General features: G+C 37.4%; 2 protein-coding genes across 2 annotated transcripts in view; one reads left to right on the top strand and one right to left on the bottom strand.

Annotated features, from left to right (window-relative positions):
- The window catches only part of LOC119072514 (facilitated trehalose transporter Tret1-like), a 31,822-nt gene extending 14,325 nt beyond the window's left edge, over nt 1-17,497 (top strand). The window contains exons 2-8 of the mRNA XM_037177756.1: nt 15,183-15,318; nt 15,389-15,603; nt 15,660-15,804; nt 15,861-16,014; nt 16,090-16,256; nt 16,318-16,700; nt 16,759-17,497. Of these exons, the coding sequence (XP_037033651.1) occupies nt 15,183-15,318; nt 15,389-15,603; nt 15,660-15,804; nt 15,861-16,014; nt 16,090-16,256; nt 16,318-16,700; nt 16,759-16,995 (1,437 nt within the window). The 3' untranslated portion in view covers nt 16,996-17,497. The remainder of the gene's footprint in view (nt 1-15,182; nt 15,319-15,388; nt 15,604-15,659; nt 15,805-15,860; nt 16,015-16,089; nt 16,257-16,317; nt 16,701-16,758) is intronic.
- Nucleotides 2,559-5,166, bottom strand: LOC119072511 (venom carboxylesterase-6-like). The gene is made up of 9 exons (XM_037177754.1): nt 4,935-5,166; nt 4,730-4,874; nt 4,299-4,589; nt 3,866-4,233; nt 3,693-3,809; nt 3,233-3,414; nt 3,065-3,160; nt 2,888-3,004; nt 2,559-2,827 (listed from the first exon to the last, which is right to left on the bottom strand). The coding sequence occupies exons 1-9, from the start codon at nt 5,151-5,153 to the stop codon at nt 2,614-2,616; spliced, it is 1,749 nt and encodes a 582-aa protein (XP_037033649.1). The 5' UTR covers nt 5,154-5,166; the 3' UTR covers nt 2,559-2,613.
- Nucleotides 17,498-18,386: the final 889 nt, after the last annotated feature.

Raw genomic sequence — 18,386 nt, 5'->3', positions numbered from 1 at the left:
GATTCGCTCTATTTCCTTTCAATTCCGTTCAATTCCTTTCAATTTCTTTCAATTCCCTTTCAATTCTTTTTCCACTCCCTTTCAATTCCCTTTCAATTTCTAAAGGTACAGTGAACGACATCTCAAATGTCTCACTGTCATTTTTTTCAGAGAGTGTCATTGTGAATTTGCAATGACACAATAAAATTCTCAGAAAAATTTGACAGTGAGACATTTGAGATGTCGTTCACTGTACTTCCTGTCAATATTTTTCAATTCCTTTTAATTGCTCTTAATTCCTTTTATTTCTTTAATTGCCGGATTAACACCACTATTTGCCGGATTCGCCCTTCAATTACTATAATTCCAATCAATTCCTTCAATTCCACGAATTTTCGAAATAATTGCTCGATATTTTCAAATAGATATAAATTTAAAGTCAAAGTTAAACCCTTAAGCATTTTGGAAAAAGAATCGTCAGACTATATCAAACTAAAATTTGGAACAACCATATTGTCCTACATTTGTGACTCATTTTGTCAGAATTTTTACTTTTTACTCATACTTTTAAGAAGAGATTTTTCAATTTAGATTAAACCGTACAATTGAATTCAGTTTTGTTAAAAATGATTTCACATCTCACATCATTGTTTATTTTAGATAAATAGTATTTTTTGTACCAATGCAGGAAATGACGAAAAACTTTTGTGCATCTGACAACTGAAATACGACTTTATATATCGTGCGGGAATAGTTATTTACGTATTACTTCGCTCGGGCTACAACCCGCGAAATTTCCAAAAGCATACCGTCCACAACAGATGCGTATACATCTTTTCATGCTGAAGGCCTAAGTTACGAGAAAAATTCCGTAATTTATGCCCAAGACATGAAAAAAACTTCATTTCTTTGCGATTTATGTATTGTGAATGTAAAGTATCTATGTTCAGCACACGTCAGCAAAAGCCAAAGCACTCAATTTTTTGTTTCGTTCAAGTGATCGACATCGTAAGATTTTACGCTTTTGAAAAGTTGATGGAATAGATGATATTGTCGGTGATGCACTTTTTTGTAAATTTGGTTTGAAACTGGAGCATTTCGCATCGGCAATGCCCCAGCCTAACATTCCACCGACTGAAGAAGAATCGTTCAATGTGCATTTTTTTGAACATAAAAGAACGTTGGACTTGTTCTAAAATGGAACTGATCAACACTGTACACTGTTATTTATTGCGCGGGAGATTATAAAATTAAAACAAAAAGGAAATAATGTGGTTTTGCATTCGCTGGTACTTCTTTCCGATAATCACACTTATCACCATTTACTCTCATTTACTTTCAATTCCTTACAATTGCACATATTTCCAGTCAATTCCGATCAATTCCAGTCAATTCCGGTCAATTCCAGTCAATTCCGGTCAATTCCAGTCAATTCCGGTCAATTCCAGTCAATTCCGGTCAATTACAATTATTTACCGGATACTCCGGCAATTCCTTTGAGGGTGTGTAGTCAATTACCCGAGTCGGTTACCCCTCGCGTTAACATTATGAACTTAAATTGAAAAGAGGCGGGTCTTTTCTTCTATAGGAGGCGGGTTCTAAATTTTGGACTTGGACTGTCTACGGACATGTTTGTGCGGATACTTGTCGATTAATAAAAAAAGCTTTTTTTATTTCATTTAATCATTTTATTTATCCAATTCTCCTTATTCCATACACTTGCATTATACCAATGTTTTGATTAAAGTTGGATTTTTTTTCATAAATTTCAGCCACAATGTTGTTGATAAAAGTTACTGGACCGCGGCGATACGCTGTCAATGTACAATCGTACACCCCAAACTCATCAAAAACAAACATACAATCATATGGACAATGTTCTATGTTTTCTATATCCTTATATTTGGACATATCATAGAAATTTTCGAGTTTTTCGCACAGTTTAGGATTAGCTGAATGTAAAATGTCCAAAAGCTGTTCCATCACTACTTTCAAGTCCATTCGTCTCCAGTTATGTTTGAAATTGGTTGTTACTTCCTCGTACGAACAAAATGATTGTACTTGCTCTACAATACACGGAACTGGATAATATGCGTTGACGATTTCACAAGCAATCTCTCTTGGGTATACGAAAATAATACGTGTACAGTAACATCTGGAATTACCACGGCAGTCGTCAAAATGACCGGCAATCGGCACACCATATTGCTTCGAATCAGAAAGAAAATCTCTCCATCTATCATTGATATCATCGTATTTCCTTCTGTACATTGACTTTTCACTCCGCTCCTCTAACGAATCTTCGAATTTTTTTAGTAGATTTTCAATAGTTGTTTCATAGTTTATTGTTCTCCAGTTTTTTTCAACATACTTTATTATTTCCACACGTTCAACATCACCGAGCACTTCACTTATACACGTGATATTATTCATTTTGGGAACTATTTTTCCATACCATTTTTCCATCTGGATACGAGATGAGATATCAAATTACTTCACTTGTATAGTAATGTACTAGTACTTAGTCGACTACTTTTATATTAGGCGTTAAGTGAATGAAAAGAGCAAACATCAATTCGTCATTGTGCATAAGAAATTTTATTGTCTCTCCGACTCATTAATACAGGCTCTGCTTCAGGGCAACCACGTATCTTCATTATTTAGTGCCCTTTCTAAGAATTGTAGGTTTGCGTGCCTGTCTTCAATCTCACGCCAAGTGTCATATTTAAGTTCCTTAACGATGTTATAGTAAATGGCTATTTTAGGCTCATTGGTGAGTTCGTGAACGAAAATCTTATTTGAATGTCGGATTCGTCTGTATGGATTGTTGGGTTCAATTGATGGGTCACTGTAATTATGGCGGGAATGTCTATAAAATTCGGAAACAAAAATTTCAATGGAAACGTACCCTTTCCGTGCGAAATTTGTCACGGTTTTCACAAGTCGCTGGATGAGTTTGTACGTATCACTGCTGTTCTTCGACAACACCTCGTCGTATACCTTATCTTTGTCTAACATGTGACAACTGGATGAACAAAATCGTGATACAGATTCAATCAAAGGATCAAAAAATAATAATTTTTACTGGAAAATGTAGCACAGTTCCTCTGCATGAGCAGCTCCCATATGCTTTTGTTTATGCAAATGTTGAATCCAGTTGAGTTTATCGTTCATTCCAAATCTTATGAAAAGTTAGCATTAGTTGCGGTCAGCTTTCCTTTCATTTAAAATTTCTAATTTGGGCCACAAATACCTCAAAAAGAATGTGTTTCTCTGGTCACCGTTGGCAAATGCTTGAAGCTTAACCGACTTAAGAACACTGTAATTGAAGTTCAAGTCCGACATCAGTGCAATATTTTCCTTCATTATCGTGTTAGGGTCTGTGCCACCGGAATAATAAGCACCTCTCAATTCCTTCAGAGCTTTTTTGTATTCCTGAAAGTAAGGTCGTTGGAATTTTTAGTTTCTTTTCCCTTGGTCTGTACAGTCGGCGATGCATTTTGTTTCAGCTCAGCTGATCACGTTAGACACAGAGCTCAGCTAACGTCAGACTCATATCAACAAAAGTGCTTACGTTAGCTTATACGGGTGAAATAGTTACATTCAAGCGCGTGGTAGTGTTAAGCCTGTTTAAAGACGTAAGAAGACTTTAGTAGGTTTGAGTTGATCAGCTGTAACGGAAAATGTCGCTCATTTCAACTGTAATTTCCTACATCAGGGAAAGTAGTTGCATCTAAAAGATCAAATGGCAGTCTAATCGATGACTCTCCATCTGCCGTTATTAACGGATCCGTTCGTGTAAGCAATGACGGATCAAACGTTACTTGTTCCTGGTGAACGGAAAATGTAGAAAATTTTCGCGTGAAAACGATTAACCTGTCCAAACCTGATTGACCATTGTAAACAATGTATCGACAACCGGAGCCTTTTCAGATGTCCAAATAATGTTCGGTGACTCAGTTAGCATAGCATTCACCGTACCTTCTGGCTCAATTGTTGGAACCCATTCCGGTTTTAGAGTCAGACCCCAATCGGGTCTGTAATAACATTGAACGATGTCTCTAGCATCAGCTGTTTTCATATATTCAATCATCTGATTAACATCCTTTGTATGAGAACATTCTCCGAATTTCTCTCGATGATTGGTTGCTGTAAACGCAAAGTAGCTGTAGACCGATCCACTCATGACCATAGCCCGTGTAAAGTACTTTCGTGATTCTTTGTTAAGCATATGAAACGTAGTCGATGCACCGCCTAAATCAATTTGTTGGAACGTTACAAATTTGCGTTGCCCAATTAGTTTTCATGTTCAAATTCACCAGCACTCTCTCCGAATAGCAGAATTTCCCTCTTGTTTCCAGAGAAATTTTCAATGTTAAAGTAAACCCATTTCAGCGCCAACTGTTGATCTTTCAGTCCCATGTTTCCGGTGTAATTACCTTCGCCCAGATTCAAAAAACCGAAAATGCCGAGCCGATATTGTACCGCAACAACGACAACATCCTCGGCAAGTAGAAAATCAGGACCGTATAGAGCTTCACGATGGCCACCTTCCGTAAATCCTCCTCCATGCACCCAAAACAGCACAGGCTTTTTCTCCGCTCCGCCAGCTTTTTGTTTAAACTTAATAAATTAACTTGCAACAACAGATCGTCTTTGTGAGCAAAAGTGATTTTAGACTGGGCCCATTTTTGAGGGTCTAAATTCTGTTTTGCGCACACACAATAGAAGAATCGAACGTTATGCGAACCTGGAATATAAATGTTCAAATACAGGCAGTCTTCACCAGTTTTCTGTGCGGTGGGAATTAGGTTGGTAGACTCTAGACAAGATTCTTTGAAGTCCATAACGTGAAGAGGGCTGAGCCAATTGCGTTGTGTGAGCGGTTCAGGTGCCTTCAGGAAGTTGCAAATGTAGCAAATTTTGACAAATTAATTCAATAAATGATCAAAAACCTTGAACCGTCGGTCAACCTTGTGTCCGGTATACGGATCAATGCCAGTAATAGGTACTTCTGCATATGGAACAGATCGGAATGCATAGTATTTTTGGCCCAATGAACTGGTCTGCTCAATACCTTTAACATCACCACTCGTTGTTTTTCTAATTATATTACTTCGTACATTGAACAACTGCAGCGAAAATATTAAGAGGACGTAAACGAACGAGAACATTGAAATGTTAGCAGATCCTCACTCACTACTGATGCAGTAACAATTTCGCGAGATTATATTCTTTCGCGGCTCAATCGTTAAACCACAAATCAACACAACCCTCTATAATGATCGTAATCAATGCAATCCGGTACATGTTCGAACCGTCAATAAACAATAAAATTTGATAACAAACATTAAAGTTATGCTCTTAACGAATCGGAGATACCATCACATTTCCGTAGTAGGTATTCACGGGCTGGACACTCTATGAATAGCAGCATTTAGAAAATGAGTAATAGCGTGAATAGTGTCAGGCCCGTGGTGGTATTAGATATATTTAGGTGACCTTTATGCTCCAAAAAGATTTGTAGAGATTTTGTATTGCAATATGTTTCATAAATGAACATCTAGATTGCATCGACAACGAAAAGCAATTATAATCTAGATTAGCAAATGTTAAACAACCATTGAAGCACCATAAAACATCGTTGAAACTTTCAATGGTATTATTGGTATCAAAATACTACTATATTTGACGCGTTAAAACATCTATTACCCAGCTAGATGCTTTGCGTCGTTGTAATGTTTCCACTAAAAATATAGCGTTTTAAGACGAATCTACACATGGCTGAATTGTTGCCTACATTTCCGGGCAAAATTATTATTATTTTGGACTCGCATCCTTTTTGGAAAAAGTACGACCATCGTTTGGTGTTAAAATGTGTTAGCTTTCACTAAAAATTTAAATGTTTACAGTGATGTAACCTACCTCCGAGAAAACTCAAAATATGTGTCATTTTTCGTGAAATATTGAGTTTTCTCAGACTGAGGTTACATCAGTGCCGGACTGGCCCTATGGGCGTTCGGGCGATTCCCGAATGGCTTTCTGATTTTTGTATGGATAAGGGGCAACGAAGGGCCTTTTGAACAATTTCTTCATACAACGCCCGAAGGGCTTTTTTGAGCCAGTCCGGCACTGGGTTACATCACCACAAACATTTAAATTTTAACTGAAACCCCAAGTAGCATTTCAGAAAAAATAACTTATTCGTTAGAATAACGTTGTAGCAACGTTGTCACAACGGTTTTGCAACCGTTGTTGCCCGGTTATAGTTTAACCTAGGTCAATTAACCGTTGGATAACAGTTAAACAACGAAAAAGTTAAAAATTTAAGGTAGAGCAACTATAATTTTTAACTTTTTCGTTGTTTAACGGTTATCCAACGGTTAATTGACGTAGGTTAAACTATAACCGGGCAACAACGGTTGCACAACCGTTGTGGCAACGTTGCTACAACGTTATTTTAACGAATAAGTTATTTTTTCTGAAATGCTACTTGGGACCTAACACATTTTAACACCAAACGATGGTCGTACTTTTTCCAAAAAGAATACGAATCCAAAATTATCATCAAAATAATAATAATTTTGCCCGGAAATGTAGGCAACAATTTAGCCATGTGTAGATTCGTCTTAAGAGGTTCCGAGTCTTCAGTTTTGATACAAACCAAATACTATGTCGCCATCTCGTTTCATTCGAATGAAACGCTTGTGATCATTCTTAATAATATTATGGGTTATCCCAATAATAACAATAAAAATTCGAACATTTGTTTTGTGGCTCCCAGTTCCATCTATGTATTTCGAAGTTTAAAACTTTGCGCGGATAGTTTCGAATAATAAGCCATTGAAAGGAATTTAAAAAATTATTAGATTATTGAACAATGCGTTCAATCTATATAACAATGGTAGTTAGATTATTACGAAAATGAATTGGTATTTCGAGCTTCACTTTATATACGGGCAAACTGACTAAAATAAAATTGGTAACATGGCCTTCATGGATTGATTAATACATCCAGGCTAAAGAACAATTTAGCAATTTTGGATAATTATGGACTGAAGGTGGTTAGACCACGCTAACCTCTGACCGCGACTGTATGCGGAGGTCGAAACAGCATTTTATCTCCACTCTCGCTTCACGCGATCCATGGGAAAGGGAAGAGTAACTATGCTCTATACTCTGTTTGTTTGGCTTGGTATATTCGTTTTAACTTAATTTTTTCTGCATGTTAGATAACACCACCTCTGGAATTAGTATGTTTTCCAGGTAAAATAAAGTTCTGTATCTTCGGAATATTGAAGTAATGTTAGTTACGAACGAAGAATCGGTAACATGGCCTTCATGCAAGTGAATGGGGAAGAAGAAAATAGTTGATTGCAAGTAGACGAATGCGAGTTCATTCTCTGAACCTCGCCCAATATATGGTTCAGATCAACTATATGCCGACCGGAAATTGTAAACGAGGAATTTTCTGTGCCGTGCTCATATGTCTTTATTGTATTTATTAGGATTTCTAGAAATTTTAACAATTTTTACGGTTGTTTAAGCGAAAACTCGGAAGCATAAATTAATATCACCGCACATTCATCCGTCGTACGTTTGAAACATGAGATTTTATGTATTTCTTTGTTGTCATTTTCAAATTTTTATTTTTCCGTTTTTCTTTTTAAAAGTACGGTTAGTTTTCACGTTTCGAAGTTTTAATATGTCATCAAGCATTCACGAAATTTTTCAAAGTGAACAAAGACGCGGTGTCGAAATTGAAAAATGGCTGATTTTAACACAATAAACAGTTTTTAAATTTAATAGTGACGGTAAATGCTCAAATTTTAAGAATGTCGAACCAAATTTCAGTGAAAAATGTTTGCAATAACGTATTAGTGTTACTATTTTGTGAATTTTTTAATTAAATGCATTCTTGCAGAGGTGATTTAAATAGCAAAATTAATTGAATAGAACTCTAAAAAGTGATTATGTGAGACCACATTTCGGTAAAGTAAGGCCAAATTAAGTATTTCCCCTCATTAGAATGTCTTTTCCTACTTTAGTGTTACAGATTTATGTTCCTAAATATTGCTATTTTTTCTTCAATTTTTGGTTTGTGTCTGAGCTGAACGCTCGGAGCCTCAATGAAGAGATTTAAAAATTCAAGGACAGTTCAACGATTAAAAATTTTGCACTATTGGGGAAAGGCATACAATTACGCGGAATCGCCAACCAAGATAGTTTAAACATAACCGTGATTTCCCGCACGTTCCCCGGAAAATTTATTCTGTTTGTGAGCTAATTTATTTTGTTTTACAAGCAAAATTAATGGCAATGTAAATTAAAATGATAGGACTTAAGAGGCACCAGTACCTAGCTAAAATTGTAGTTTATATTTGTGTGCCTCGTGTTTCATTTTTGATGATATCTTTTCATCAGAATCCTTTTTGAAAATTGTACGACCGCAATTCCGACCACGAATGTTCCGAATGTGGTAGCTTTAAACAAAAATTAGTTTTAAATGTAGTCGTTTGACCGGCTCTGAGAAACGCGAGCAGTTTAACGAAATTTTCATAAACTGCTCAGTTTTCTCAGGGCTGGTCAAATTGATTCAATCAAAAATAATTTTTGTTTAAAGCTACCAGATTCGTGGTCGTTAATTGCGGTCGTACATTTTTGAAAAAAGGATTCTGGTGGAAAGATTTCATCAAAATTAAACTAAAATCCAGCATTGAAAAAACGCCCAAATGTATGCTTTTCAGCAAAGCACCGGTGCCTCTTAAGAGCGCTCACCCCTTAGCAAAATTCTAACCTACATTTGTGCGCAAAAATATTCGTTTTTTGATGATTTCTCTAAACGAAAATCTTTTTTTGAAAAAGTAAAACCATTAAAGCATGTATAGCAAAAGTGTGTTACTTGTAATTTACACATTTTGCAATGGTTTCTCCAAGTGGGATAACTTTTCACCCACAAACCAATTTTTCTTTCAAAAGTAACACATTTTTACATGCTTTAATGGTTTTACCTTTTCAAAAAAAGATTTTCGTTCAGAGAAATCATCAAAAAACGAATATTTTTGCGAACAAATGTAGGCTAGAATTTTGCCAAGGGGTGAGCGCTCTTAAGAGCAATGAACCCCTTGCATATTTGTAGTCTACATTTAGGCGGAAAATATTTTTTTTTTTTGATGATTTCTTTGAACAAAAATGTTTTTTTTTTGAAAAAGTAAAACCATTAAAGCACGCAAAAATGTGTTACTTTTAAAAGAAAAATTGGTTTGTGGTTGAAAAGTTATCCCACTTGGAGAAACCTTTGCAAAATGTGTAAATTTATGTAATCTGTTCTGCACATGTTTCCCCAAGTGGGTTATAACTCAGAAAACAATTTTTCCGTTAAAAGTAACACATTTTTGCGTAGTTCAATGGTTTTGCTGCTATCAGCAAATTTAAGAAACTTTGCGGCAACTTTTTGGCAGCAAAGAATCATAAAACTTACTGACATATATCTGGTCGAGACATTCCTTAAATCTATTTTTCACCATGAAGCCATGATGGCTCATTTTTGGTCAAATGGAGAAAAATGTTGACCACGACCAGATCTACATTTTTCTCCATTTGGCTTCATGGTGAAAAATCGATTTGAAGAATGTCTCGGCCAGAAATATGTCAGTTAGTTTTATGATACTTTATTGTTACGTTGTAATCAAAATTCTAATGTTTTCGTCAGTAAATTTAATATCCGCGAAAAAAAACCCTAAAAAGTTGAAAGTGTGACGCAAGTCCTTGTTTCTACTTTCAAAATAACTGCATCGCTGCGCCTCAACGTAAAAGCTTTATCAACAAAAAATTGACACAAAAAATATAGGAAAGAAATTTTTAGAAAAAATTGCGTCACAAATTGGCAGATGATTCAGGACATATTTTTCCCTAGTTTAACTATTTTCCTAACAGTAGTTTCCTCAACATCTGGGACTTGTGACACAATTTTTTTTCTAAAATTTTCTTGACCAAATATACAAGTTTGGGGGTCGTTGGAGTTAAGAGGGGGAAGTCAAAAAGTTGCTGTAAATACAGTCACTAAATTTTTTTTTGGAAAATTTTGTAGTACTAATGCGTACTAACGAGCGGACATGATTTTATCCTTATACGAAAGGCAACAATAAGGAGTTTCGTTCCAAGCGAGTTTATCCTTTTACGAAATTCAACGATAACTATAGTATTCTTGACTTTTCCCGATAAAATGGTCAAATCTCGCACCCAATTTTTCGTGATTTGCTGACAAAAAATAAATAAATTTCAAAGACTTCACGGTGGGGATGAACGAACTTTAAATAAACATGTCGACTTCCATCTCGGTTCTTTTCATAGCTGAGTTAGGGGAGGCGTGTACTATCCAACGGCACATGTTGCAAGCGCAACCGCTGAGCCGTTTCTGAGAACTAGGAATATCGTCGCCTGGCTCCGCGGAAGGTGCTGGACCAGTATTTGAAACTGGAATCGGTAGGGGGACAAATTCTAAGAACAACCATGTAAAAATTATTGCTCTCGGTCATTTGGTCGCAGAGCAATAGAAGCTGAAAGTCGAAAATTCCACCTCGTCAAGGAGTGATGCCTCCTCGACGAAGTTCCCGATCCAGCACTTTAATAGCGTTTCTAGACTAGGGTAATGTGCTCTTTCGAATAATAATAAAACAATTTTGAAATTGGTTTCTTTTGGTACATTTTCAGAAAAGTCACTTTTTTGCTACCCTCGGTGAACTTTGGCTACTCCCATACCTTGCCGGTTGGAATATTTCAACACAACATACCTTGGTCAAGTTAGCCTGAAGTCTAAGCTTTCCAATGATACCCAATATGCCATGTATGATGCTCAGCACGAACTATTTATGATAAAGATTTTGCATCGAGGTCGGGCTACTAGCGAATTTAGGACCATTGAAAACGTTTACAAATATTACAAATTATTGTCTATGAGCTATGTCTAATCGACTGACGTGAGTTATCCGTCGTATAATATCTGCTTATTTTGCCATAACAAGCATAAGAATAGAAATTTCGTTTTCAATGACCCTAAATTTGCTAGTAGCCCGACCTCGATGCAAAATCTTTATCATAAACAGTTCTTGCTGAGAATCATATATGGCATATTTGGTATCATTGGAAAGGTAGGACTTCAGGCTAACTATTAAAAAGGTATGTTGTGTTGAAATATTTCAACCGGCAAGGTATGGAAGCAGCCAAAGTTCACCGAGGGTAGGAAAAAAGTGACTTTTCTGAAAATGTACTAAAAAAAACCACTTTCAAAAAAAATTTATTGCCATTCGAAAGAGCACATTAACTTTGTCTACAAACGCTATTAAAGTGCTGGATCGGGAACTTCGTCGAGGAGGCATCACTCCTTGAAGAGGTGGAATTTTCGACTTTCAGCTTCTATTGCTCTGCGACCAAATGACCGAGAGCAATAATTTTTACATGGATTTTCCCTAAATTTGTCCCCCTACCGATTCCAGTTTCAAATACTGGTCCAGCAACTTCCGCGGAGCCAGGCGACGATATTCCTAGTTCTCAGAAACGGCTCAGCGCTTGCGCTTGCAACATGTGCCGTTGGATAGTACACGCCTCCCCTAACTCAGCTATGAAAAGAACCGAGATGGAAGTCGACATGTTTATTTAAAGTTCGTTCAGCCCCACCGTGACTTTTGACACACTGAAATCTTTGAGGTTTTTTGATTGATTGAAAGAACGAACAACCGTTCCTCATTATACTTAACAAATTTTATTGTCTCTCCGACTCATCATACTCAAATTAATACAGGCTCTGCTTCAAGGCGATCACAAATTTTTATCATTTAGTAGTTCCCTTTCTAGGATTTGCAGTTTTGAGTGCCTTTCTTCAATCTCACGCCAAGTGTCGTATTTAAGTTCCTTTTCGACGTCATAGTAAATGGCTATTTTAGGCTCATTGGTGAGTTCGTGAACGAAAATCTTATCTGAATGTTGGATTCGTCTGTATGGGTTGTCAGGTTCAATTGTTGGATCCCTGTAATGATTGCGGAAATGAAAGAAAAATTCTGAAAAATAAATTGCAATAGAAATGTACCCTTTCCGTGCGAAATTTGTGACGGTTTTCACAAGTCGCTGGATGAGTTTGTACGTATCACTGGTGTTCTTCGACAACACTTCGTCATATACCTTATCTTTGTCTAACATGTGACAACTGGATGAACGAAATCGTGATATAGATTCAATCAAAGGATCAAAAAATATTAATTTTTACTGGAAAATGTAGCACAGTTCCTCTGCATGAGCAGCTCCCATATGCTTTTGTTTATGCAAATGTTGAATCCAGTTGAGTTTATCGTTCATTCCAAACCTTATGAGAAGAGAAGTAAGCATTAGATATACCGCCAGCTTTGCTTTCATTTAAAATTTCTAATTTGGGCCACGAATACCTCAAAAAGAATGTGTTTCTCTGGTCACCGTTGGCAGCTACTTGAAGTTTAACCGACTTTAGAACACTGTAATTGAAGTTCAAGTCCGACATCAGTGCAATATTTTCCTTCTTTATCGTGTTAGGGTCTGTGCCACCGGAATAATAAGCGGCTCTCAATTCCTTCAGAGCTTTTTTGTATTCCTGAAAGTAAAAGGTCGTTGGAATTTTTGGTTTCTTTTCCCTTATTTTGTACAGTCGTCGCCACATTTTGTTTCAGCTCAGCTGATCGACTCATACTGACAAAAAAGGGTACGTAAGCTTATAAGTAGTTACATACAAGCGGGCGGTAGTGGTAAGCTCGTTTAAAGACGTTGGTATGTATGAGTGGATCAGCTGTAACAGAATGTGTCACTTATTTCAAAGTCGTCGACTGTAATTTCAGTACATCAGGGAAAGTTGTAGCATCTAAATGATCAAATGGCAGTCGAATCGATGACTCTCCATCTGCCGTAATCAACGGATCCGTTCGTGTAAGCAATGACGGATCAAATGTAACTTGTTCCTGGTAAAAGGAGAAGAAAGAAATTTTTCGAATGAAATTTTGTTTTCTGCAAATCGATTAACCAGACCAAACCTGATTGACCATTGTAAACAATGTATCCACAACCGGAGCCATTTTAGATGTCCAGATAACGGTCGGTGGCTCAAATAACATAGCATTCACCGTACCATCTGGCTCAATTGTTGGAACCCATTCCGGTTTTAGAGTCGGCCCCCAATCGGGTCTGTAATAACATTGAACGATGTCTCTAGCATCAGCTGTTTTCATATATTCAATCATCTGATTAACATCCTTTGTATGAGAACATTCTCCAAATTTCTCTAGATGATTGGTTTCTGTAAACGCAAAGTAGCTGTAGACCGATCCACTCATGACCATAGCCCGTGTAAAGTACTTTCGCGATTCTTTGTTAAGCATATGAAACGTAGTCGATGCACCGCCTAAATCAATTTGTTGGAACGTTACAAATTTGCGTTACCCGATTAGTTTTCATATTCAAATTCACCAGCACTCTCTCCGAATAGCAGAATTTCCCTCTTGTTTCCAGAGAAATTTTCAATGTTAAAGTAAACCCATTTCAGCGCCAACTGTTGATCTTTCAGTCCCATGTTTCCGGTGTAATTACCTTCGCCCAGATTCAAAAAACCGAAAATGCCGAGCCGATATTGTACCGCAACAACGACAACATCCTCGGCAAGTAGAAAATCAGGACCGTATAGAGCTTCACGATGGCCACCTTCCGTAAATCCTCCTCCATGCACCCAAAACAGAACAGGCTTTTTCTCCGCTCCGCCAGCTGTTTGTTTAAACTTAATAAATTAACTTGCAACAACAGATCGTCTTTGTGAGCTAAAGTGATTTTAGACTGCGCCACTTTTATTGCGTTGGGTGTCTAAACTCTGTTTTGCGCACACACACAATAGAAGAATCGAACGTTATGCGAACCTGGAATATAAATGTTCAAATACAGGCAGTCTTCACCAGTTTTCTGTGCGGTGGGAATTAGGTTGGTCGACTCTAGACAAGATTCTTTGAAGTCCATAACGTGCAGAGGGCTGAGCCAAGTGCGTTGTGTGAGCGGTTCAGGTGCCTTCAGGAAGTAGCAAATGTAGCAAGTTTTGACAAATTAATTCAATAAATGATCAAGAACCTTGAACCGTCGGTCAACTTTGTGTCCGGTATACGGATCAATGCCGGTAATAGGTACTTCTGCATATGGAACGGATCGGAATGCATAGTATTTTTGACCCAACGAAGTGGTCTGCTCAATACCTTTAACATCACCACTCGTTGTTTTTCTAATTATATTACTTCGTACATTGAATAACTGCAGCGAAAATATTAAGAGGACGTAAACGAATGAGAACATTGAAATGTTAGCAGATCCTCACTCACTACTGATGCAGTAACAATTTCACGAGATTATATTCTTTCGCGGCTCAATCGTTAAACCACAAATCAACACAACCCTCTATAATGATCGTAATCAATGGAATCCGGTACATGTTCGAACCGTTAATAAACAATAAAATTTGATAACAAACATTAAAGTTATGCTCTTAACGAATCGGAGATACCATCACATTTCCGTAGTTGGTATTAGACACATTTAGGTGACCTTTATGCTCCAAAAAGATTTGTAGAGATTGTAAATAAGCATCTAGATTGCATCGACAATAAGAATCTAGATTAGCAAATGTTATTCGACCATTGAAGCGTCGTAAAACATCGTTGAAACTTTCAATCATTACTTCATTTGGGACGTACATTTTATTTAGTTTACCGCATTTAAAGGCGGTGTGGGTGGTCTGCGTGTTGAAACACGACCATGACCACTGACCACGACTTCAGAAGTGAAGTCTGCTTCAGACTCAGACGCACTAACGCAAAATCTCAAAAACTATGCATGTTCGTGCAATATGTCATATATCCGAGGGAAGTGTTAGCTTACAATCGACGAATGTCTTTGGTTGTGTTTCGGTTTCCTTAAGTCTGCTTTTCCACCTACGAAGAAAGCACTCCATTTTCTCTCCTTTTACTCTTTAAACGATAGAAATGAGAATGAGAATGGAAATCAAGCCTAAGATTTATCATTTGTCGTATTTGTAATTGACTGACCAACTGTCCACTTTATATTTAGAACTTGGTATAAAGTTTGTCCACGCCAGGAGCTGGATCATATCAAATTTTGATAATCAAATAACACTCTACTTCCACTCCTAGGCTTTGCTTGCAGTATGCGTATCCATGTCATACTTTTGCATCGGACTCGTTCGAGGGTACTCAGCACCAGCGATTCCCAGTATAAAGGAAATCGACTCTGATTTACTTCCGACAAAGGATATTGCTTCGTGGGCAAGTAAGATTTGGTTGTCAATAAGAAAATTGAATTTCAGTTGAATGAGCTACAAAATTGTTTATTCGAATAGGTTCGATTCCTCCAGCCGGAGCATTTGTAGGTAGCCTTGTAGCTGGTCCATTGATGCACTTTATTGGCCGAAAGTACACAATTCTAACAGCTGCTCCGATATGGGTTCTATCCTGGATTGTGATTGCCAATGCTACATATTGGCCAGTTTTCTTAGCTGGTAGAGTGCTATCGGGTTTCTGTGTTGGACTGACATTACCGTCAGCGCAGATCTATGCAAGTAAACAAATATTTTCGATTCGATCGTAGGAGTAAATTTTTGTTTTCATCAGGTAACTGAATGCACTGACCCGAAAATCAGAGGAATTATCGGCTCTTTTCCGTCGATCTCAATGTCCGGCGGTATCTTAACTTCTTACATTCTCGGTTCGTTTCTGTCGTGGTACAATTTAGCGTGGACAAGTTGTGGTGTTGCAGGTAAATGTTCAACAGATTGAACTGTGAATTTTCTAAGTTTGGTTTTTTATTGGCAGTGTCTCTGACGCTAATTATGATAACGATGCCCAGATCACCGGTGTGGTTGCGTAGTAAAAATTTAAACGAAGAAGCAGAAAAATCTAGTCGCTGGTTGGGACTGGAAAGTATTCCGAAAATGGATAAAACACTCCCGGAGAACGGAGGACGAAGGTTGGTGTACTAGTATCTGCTTTGCGATTTTTTCAGAATTTATCCAAATTTCGATCAATGTGTTGGTGTCATCAGTTTTCCTCAAAAACATGCGCCCAACGAAAACCACCATTCCTCGAAGACGCTAATGAGTCGACCTATCCTCATGCCTTTGGCAATCGGGTTAACTTTGCTAGCCATCCAACAACTCAGTGGAATCGATTCGATAATATTTTTTACCGTCGAAATATTCCGCTCTTCAGGTAAGACTGCAAAGCATTTTCGAAAGATAAATTCAAACTTGAACTACAAACGTGGAATTAGGAAGTTCAATCGATGGCCACTTGGCTACAATACTCGTGGGAACAGTACAATTAGTCAGTAACATTACTTCCCTGCTATTTGTCGATAAATCTGGCAGAAAACCGCTGCTAATTGCGTCTGGACTCATCATGTGCGTTTCGAATGCCGCAATGGGAGTTGCTTTCTATTTGAACGCACAGGGAAATGAATCGTTTGGCTACCTTCCCCTAGTTAGCCTAATTGTATTTATGGTTGGATTTTCCATTGGATTCGGTTGCATTCCGTTTCTACTGATGGGAGAAATATTCCCTGCAGCTCAACGAAGTTTGCTGAGTTCAATCGCTGGATCGATGAACTTGGGTATCATGTTTCTGGTGATCAAAACGTATCATCCGTTGGAAGAGGTAAGCGCGCACGGAGTAGGCAATCTATCGATATACGACGTTACATCTTTCATTTTAGGTAATAACAACCGCAGGAACATTTTGGATGTATTCCTTACTGTGCATCCTCGGCGTAGGCTTTGTCATTGGCTATGTACCAGAAACGAAGGGAAGGGACATGGATAACATAGCTAAGTTATTCCTTAAAGGGAATGGCAAGAAATTCGTTAATACGAACGGTGCAGATGCTGGTTATAATTCGAACCGGAAAAGCGAAGATATTTGTACAGGTCAGGTAGAGATAACTAGATTATAAGAACAAGTAGAAGAACGATAAGTCCAATAAACAAACGACAGGGAACCACTTCACCAACGATGAATCCATAAACTAAACGATCTCTCTAATCGAAAATTGTAGATCTCACTGCGGGGAACAGAAACACAGTCATTAAAGTGAAGCCATTAGGCTAAGCTCGTCACTGCAATTCAATAAACGGTGCTAGCTCAATCTATATATCAAGCCGGTTGTTAAACCAATTTTTCCTAGCCGTTGCGTTGGTAGGAGAGGATTTTGAGGTGATGCGCACATATACTTACATCATTCTTCAGAAATTTTGTGGCCAAGGCTATACTACATCTGGGCAATGAGAGTAAACCATTATGGCTCGTAAATTTTGTGAGTATGGCGATTTCGTAGACTTTTGACATAAATGGGAGATCATGGGAGAAATATCAAAAGTTCACAAAATTGACATACTTACGAAGAACTTTACGAACCATAATGGGTAAGAGCGAACAAAGATATCGTCGTCTTTCTCAAGTACCAGTACTCACCAGTACTTTGCCGAAAAGCATACATTAGGGCGATTTTTAAATATTGGATTTTAGTTTACTTTTGACGATATCTTTCCACCAGAATCCTTTTTCAAAAATGTACGACCGAAATTCCGACCAAAAATGTGTTAGCTTTCAACAGAAAATATATTTGGTTGTAGTAATTTGACCTGCTCTGAGAACAATGAGCAGTTTATGAAAATTTCATTAACTGCTCACTTTTCTCAGAGCTGGTCAAACGACTTCAATCAAAACTACTTTTTATTTAAAGCTAACAGATTCGTGGTCGGAATTGCGGTCGTACATTTTTCAAAAAGGAATCTGATGAAAAGATATTAACAAAAATTAAATACGAAACACGCAAATGTAGGCTACAATTTTAGCTAAGTGCCGGTGCCTCTTAAGTTAAAAAAAGAAAATATTTTGTGTCACATTAAATAAGAAAACTGAAACACTTTGCCCATTATCAGTAAAGAGCTCATTCCGCCAATTATGTTAGGACAAGAGGCCATTATCGTCCAAAAAACAATATTCCCATTTTATGGGAGATATTAGGGACTAGGGAGCGTCAAATATTTTGAACGAAAAATCCAAAACAAAGAGAAAAAATATTATTTCACGGGATCCCTGGAATCATGCACTGCATTTTTGATTAATTAAAATCCGTGGAGTCAACTTTTTTTAGTCGATCTCTCAAATTGTCTTTTCTGTTTGTGTTTCTGTTTTCGTTTTAGTTTGGATTTTTTGTTTAAAAAAATCTGACGTTCCCTATTATCAGAAGTAAGTGACTTAAAATGAAATAATATCGTTTTAAGTTCGATAACGTCGTCTAAAAAACGCTATTATCGTCCAGAAAATATTTTAAAATGTAAC

Source organism: Bradysia coprophila (genome assembly GCF_014529535.1).
Source record: "Bradysia coprophila strain Holo2 chromosome IV unlocalized genomic scaffold, BU_Bcop_v1 contig_81, whole genome shotgun sequence".
Classification (NCBI taxonomy): domain Eukaryota; kingdom Metazoa; phylum Arthropoda; class Insecta; order Diptera; family Sciaridae; genus Bradysia; species Bradysia coprophila.
This window is presented reverse-complemented; position numbering and strand designations above follow the sequence as displayed.